The 6,549-nt window shown below is 36.4% G+C and overlaps 1 protein-coding gene across 1 annotated transcript in view; it reads right to left on the reverse strand.

Annotated features, from left to right (window-relative positions):
* Positions 1–6,549, reverse strand: part of TRAT1 (T cell receptor associated transmembrane adaptor 1) — a 29,869-nt gene that overhangs the window by 4,542 nt on the left and 18,778 nt on the right. Inside the window, exons 4-5 of the mRNA XM_024120324.1 lie at positions 4,375–4,436; positions 2,187–2,275 (exon numbers count right to left, since the gene is read on the reverse strand). Of these exons, the coding sequence (XP_023976092.1) occupies positions 2,187–2,275; positions 4,375–4,436 (151 nt within the window). The remainder of the gene's footprint in view (positions 1–2,186; positions 2,276–4,374; positions 4,437–6,549) is intronic.

Raw genomic sequence — 6,549 nt, forward strand, 5'->3', positions numbered from 1 at the left:
TTTAACATGAGGATAAGAGAAGAGAAACAAGTTCACACTTGCATCCTTCAAATTTTTTTAAGACATGGGAACTCTCATGAACTCATTTTATCGTTAGGTTTCCTGATCATCTCTTCCTAGTTAATAGTAGACTTAGATACTGAAATTACAACTTCTGAACTGTACACATCATTTTCAAAGGGCAAGAAGCTTATTCCCTTTTCCAACAAACACTTTATCCATCAGGCTTTATTGCATTATATTATAGATTCTTTATGCTTTTGTAATTGACCAAAGTAACTATGTATCATAGTAGCTAACTGGGTAGTGTTTTTGATGATAATGATCATTCTAATAAAATGGAATGAAGCAAATATGAAGAGATGACTTCTGGGTGGGATAAACTGGGAGACTGGGATTGACATATACACACTACTATATGTAAAATAGATAACTAATAAGAACCTACTGTATAACACAGGGAACTCTACGCAATACTCTGTAATGACCTATCTGGGAATAGAATCTGAAAAAGAGTGGATATATGTATATGTATAACTGATTTACTTTGCTGAACATCTGAAACTAACACAACATTGTAAATCAACTATATTCCAATAAAAATTAATTTAAAAAACCAAAGAGATTACTTCTAATTTTTGAAATTGAATTTGTGAAATAGAATGAAGGGTGAAATAGAATGAAGACTAATCTCCTTAGAAGTGTCTTTAAATATATAATTTATAAAAAAGCAGACTTTGAAAGATATTTTAAGGCTTTGCACAATTTCCAGCTGAGTAAAAACCAGACGCAGCACAAATAAAGCTGGCCTGTTTAATTTATATGTTTTAAACAACCACTTCTACTCAGAATTCTCAGTTCTTTCATAACTAAGGTGCTGTGAATCTCTGCATTTCAGGTGGTGTAGTTACATTTTAACCTTCTTGAGAGGTTTTCTCTTTATTATTATGAGTATTACCATGAATTTTGCAGATCATATTATAACATGCAGTTTTTCATATCTTTTATCTAAAAAATACATTTACAGTTAATTGGACATCACATGACAGATTTGCCCATGAGAGGACGACCTTACATTTTGCTTAAACCTCACCACATCTTGGTTTCTTAATAAAAATTTCAAGAATTTGAATTTTTAGGAGATTCATATAAAGAAAAAGAAAAATTCTATCTTAATGGGAAGTTTCCAAGTTCTGACCCATCTTTGGGAGGAGAGTGTTTTCTATTAGGCAGGAATAAGTTTGGATTCTGTCTCCCCACTTAGTTTCTGAGTCTCTAGGTTAAGTTTTTCATCTTTTGCAAGCCTCTGTCAAATGGGAATAACCGTGCTGTCTCCCTTACAGGAATCTAAAAAGATATGCCTATAAAGCACATAATACAAGCCTGACATGTAACAAGTGCATAGGAAATGCTGGCCCTATGACTGTTTCTAGGGAATAGCACAAGAGCACATAATAAAAGGGACGAGATAGGGGAGAAGAAAGAACCATTATAACTGAAATTTATAGCATTTCAGCTTCACGTATAAGAATCGTGAATGGCAATGCTATGTCTGAGGATGCTGAACTGATTGTGGTAGTAAAAACATAAACTACCCATTTCTTCTTGGGTTTTTCTGTTTCTACTTAGGCTTTAGTCCTGCCTATCTCCATACAAGCCATGTGTAAATCTCTTGTCATAAGACCATAGCCATAGGACTTATATTAAATTTACACTCATTTTTAAAAATAAAACAGAAGTATGGTCTTTTATAGTTAGTTAATTTATCTTTTCACTAAAGGTCTCTTTCTCCCCATCCACCATAAATTCCCGACATCTAGGTCTTCTGAGAATTCTGCATGTGTCAACTTTTATATTTATTTCTATGATACATGTAATTTTTTCTCTCTGAAAGGAAAAGCTTAACTAATTCTTTAGGAAGAGAATCCACTTTTCCCCTGAAATCTACTGCCTTTGTAGTTGTACGTAATTTTGACTCTTTAAGTGTAGCTCTGAGTACTGTTTATTTGCCTTTGAGCTTTTCATTAGAGCTCAGGCTCCAGAATTTGACACAGATTCAGAATGCAAAATTTCTAACAGGCTGCTTCTGATGTTTATCAGAATGTGCTGCTTTTATGCTCTTGAAACATGCAGCTGTGCTATGACCTAGGCTGAACTTGGCCCTTGATATGAAAAACAAGACTTACCTGTGAAGGTGGGGCGTCTTCTTGCAGTTTGTTCACAGATCTCTCTGGCCCGGCTTTCATTTGTTCATAGTAGTTTTCATCCACTGGTTCTTGGGAGTGGAAAAGAGATTTACAATGGAAAAATTAAAAATGCTGGCATGAATAAAAATACATGACCCAAACAACATTTAGCTATAAATGTGAAACCTTCAGGGATCATTTGACTAGGCTTTTTTGTGAAGAAACAAAGAGGTAAGGAAGCACAAACTGCTCTGCAGATCAGACTGTGGAGAAGTCTGTTGCCCTACAGCATTAACAATTAGACAAAAGAAGGTCACTTGGGATAAGGACTAGATCATATTAATTTTTTTATACCATTGTAGGACATGACAGCCTCAACTTAAACTACCATTTAGATGTTATTGAGATCCCACGAGTTAAAAGGTTGTCTGTGTTCTCTTTAAGCCTGATTACAAATGGTGCAGATGGCATAAAACACAGAGCACCATATATTGATGATTACGATTTGGTAATTTTTTCCATAAGTAAGACATTTTACCAAGAGGCCTTCTTAACCTTACATACCATTTTTGAAAAAGAGGGTTTAGATTATGTTTATCGTCCCATAAATCAGTGACAGGACAGTTCAGCCAGGCTGTTTTGAGGGTCTGGGGTGTACAATGCTGGTACTAAGTACTTGGGGGTTTTTGTACCATGTCCACCAGCCAGCAGACCTGCACTTATTTCATCCTGTAGGGATGCTTACTGAATCATCCGTACCTTTCTTTCCCCAGATACTCCTATTTAAAAGGGAGAAGAAGGAGAGTTAATGACTTGTAGGACGGTGAGTAACCTGGCAGAGATGTGGATTGCACCAGTTTGACCCCATAGATAAAAATATATGTTTACTATAATACAAGGTACTTCAAAATCATTCAACCCTTTCTGAAAAGCAATGCAGAGAACTGGCCTATAGGGTGATGTTTCTCAAAGCATGGATCATGGAAAACATGCATTAGAATCACCTGGAAGGCTTGTTAAATAGCAGGTTCCTGAGCTCTATCATGGAACTACTAAATCAGAACCTGTAGGAGTGACACCTGTGCTCATTAGACATGGAGACTGCAGATATGGTGGGCTTTGAGCCACCAGAATACATAAGAAATTAAGTCCTCAGATATTACAGGTGGGCACCAAAATTCTGCAAGGGGAAATGGGAAGGAAAATTATTTTTAATAGTCTACTCCTGAAAAATAGTTTCTGATTCCTCAGAGTGCAGAGCTTAGAGGACACTTTACAATGGGGGGAAAGACAAAAATTAAATAAATTCTTGACTCCTATAAAATTCTCATGTGTGTAACTTTAGGAGATTTCATACTGTTTTGATATATAGAGATTCAGATAAATTTAGCCCATTACTGGAAATCTCTGTGTTCGAGACTCAGAGATCAACAGGAATTAACCCACAAGTCTCCTGTCATGAATTAAGTGAACTTCTTACAGGGCAAGGATAGCGTTAAATGCTAGTGTTACTCTCACCAGTTTCTCTCATCAGAGCTCTGGAATTAGATCACAGCTGTTTGTTTTGAGGTATTTAGGGGCATTTTATTTTTGGGGTGGTTGGGATATTTCAAGTAATAAGGGATGCTGGGAATTGAAGAGTACTTGTTACAAAAGAACAAAAAAATGTATAACCCACTCAGTGATGGTTTGGTGCTTCTCTTTCCCTGCTTGTCATCAGTGTAAACCTAGGTTCTCTACTTTAAGAGAACCAGTTAAAACAAGGGAAACCAGAGAACGTCTTCTTTGTTCCAAATTATTCACTGTAGATTTGCTTTTATATACAGAGCATAAAGCACTGTTTTCCTGGGTCATTTACTGTTCTAGAAATAACTTTATTTCATAGAATTCTGTGTGTGTCAAAATTCATGGTAATAGGGTCTTCCGTTAGTCTCATTACTACTAGAGTAAAATAAAGAGAATATAGAAAAACAGGATGTTGATTTACACTGAATGTTGCAATATGATTTATGATATGCAGCTTTGGAAATATATGCTAAATGATAAGCTAAAAATACTGAATTTATGGTTACCATTGGAACATTTAAATGTGACTGTGACAAAAAATAAGCTACCTCAAATTCTTTGTGGAATTAAGTGGGGTAATTGATTTATAAAGAAATTTAATTTCTGGAAAAATAAAACTTACCTGGGACCACATTATCTAAGTTACCATAAATTGGTGTGTCTTCAAGGTCATACTCATTTTCCCTATAATAAGGAAATAATTTGCCTTGTTAGAATCTACTTTACACATAGTTCAAAACTAATCTCTCAGCTAAATTCAATATTGGGTAAATTATTGCATGCTCTTATTCAGCCTTGACCAGCCAAGGTAGATAGGCAAGTAAGTGAGTAAATGCAAGTGTGTATGCATATGTGTGTATGAATTTGAAAAGATGTGTTTTGGACCCTCTTTTGGGGAACGATAATAGCAAATACTTATTTAGCACTTGTTGTGTGTCAGGTACTACTTGAAGTGCATTGTATATATTCATTCATTTAATTCTCACAACAATTCAACCAGATAGGCACTACAGCATTCCCACTTTATGGATAAGGAATCTGAGGCACAGATTGGTTATATAATTTGCTGAAGGTCACAAGACTAGTAAATGGCAGAGCTGGGATCAGAACCTAGATTATCTGTGCTCTAATCTATACATTGTACTTCCTGTTTATTTGCCAAGAATATCACTCTGAACATACCCCTAACACTCTGTTTACTAAATAAATATTAATTGACAGTGATGATTAAAAAATAAGAGGCCAGAGAAATATCGTAGACTCAGCTTGGCAGATGCAATAAAATGATTGATCACCTATTACATCCAAATACTGTGCTGTTTTACATGCATTATATCAAAAACCAAGGGAAATTCTGCAGAAATATTATTATTTTCCACTTTACAGATAAGTCTGAGATTCAGACAGATTAAAGTAGTTTTTTTTTTTTGCCGTACGCGGGCCTCTCACGGCTGCGGCCTCTCCCGCCGCGGAGCGCAGGCTCCGGACGCGCAGGCCCAGCGGCCATGGCTCACGGGCCCAGCCGCTGGGCGGCACGCGGTATCCTCCCGGACCGGGGCACGAACCCGCGTCCCCTGCATCGGCAGGCGGACTCCCAACCACTGCGCCACCAGGGAAGCCCCAAATTAAAGTATTTTCCCTAACCTTATGTGTAATATCAGCAATAAATAACAATTCTGAAAGCTTTTCTTTATGCCAGTGCTCATTTAACCCTCAGGACAACCCTATGAGATGCATTTTTTAAAATCCCCATTGTGCACATAAGGAATTTGCAAGCTAGAGAGGTAAACTGTCAAAAGACACATAGACAGTAACTGTCAGTGCTAGGATTGTAATGCAAGTCTGGTCCTAAAGCTCTGAATACTATTTGCTCTTGATGTTTGATTAACTTTCCTTATAGCCTCATCTGAATAATCCTATTAGGATTACAGTAGACAACCTACCATTGTCACCAAACAGTGACAATGGCCCTGGTGACCAGCTTTCACAATAGCAGGTTGGGGACAGAAGAACATTTCAGGCAGTGAGAGTGGCCTTTCATAAAACAGCAGCAAATGTTTTAACTTTGAGATTACATATCACTGAGAGCTGGAAGGAATTGCATCAAAGGAAAAATAACTCTTATCTCAAGGCAGAACACCTATATTACTCCCATGCTTCTAAAAGAAGACAGTATATGTAAATAGTAAGTAGGTACCGTTAAAAAAAAAAACCCAGATCAAATGATACCTGTATGAAATGATTTGAAAATCCAGATGCTGGCATGTATTTCGCTTATCTGATAACAAAGAAACTCATCCATAACCTTTCTTTCCATTGGTAATTCACTACAGCTTAATATTGGGATATGGAATAGTCCCTGCTCATGGTTTTTCTCTGGCTATACAGAGAATATAATAGCAAAAGGTGAAGAATTTTTAATAAGACAATCCATCCATTTTTCCTAGCCCACACAGATAGCAGATACAACCTGCAAATGATAAATCATGTCCAAAAAAAATGAACATCATTTCATTCTCTATGAATGAAAATAAGACGTGATTTATAATGCAGTGCCTTGTGTCTACAGGCAGGTCTCAAATGATTAATCATCGCAAATAAACTATTATAAAGAAGCAGTTGCCTAACCAACAAATTAAAAAGTATATCTTTACTTGGCAATGCCAAATAGCTCCAGCCTATTGCAAATATCTAATAAACTTCAAGCACAAATGGTTGGCAGTATTTTACGTTGAAGATTGATTACTATTTTAAATAAATTAATAAATATGCCCAGAGGCTAGTGCACCTCTGTGTT

The sequence above is a fragment of the Physeter macrocephalus genome, chromosome 1, assembly GCF_002837175.3.
Source record: "Physeter macrocephalus isolate SW-GA chromosome 1, ASM283717v5, whole genome shotgun sequence".
Classification (NCBI taxonomy): Eukaryota; Metazoa; Chordata; class Mammalia; order Artiodactyla; family Physeteridae; genus Physeter; species Physeter macrocephalus.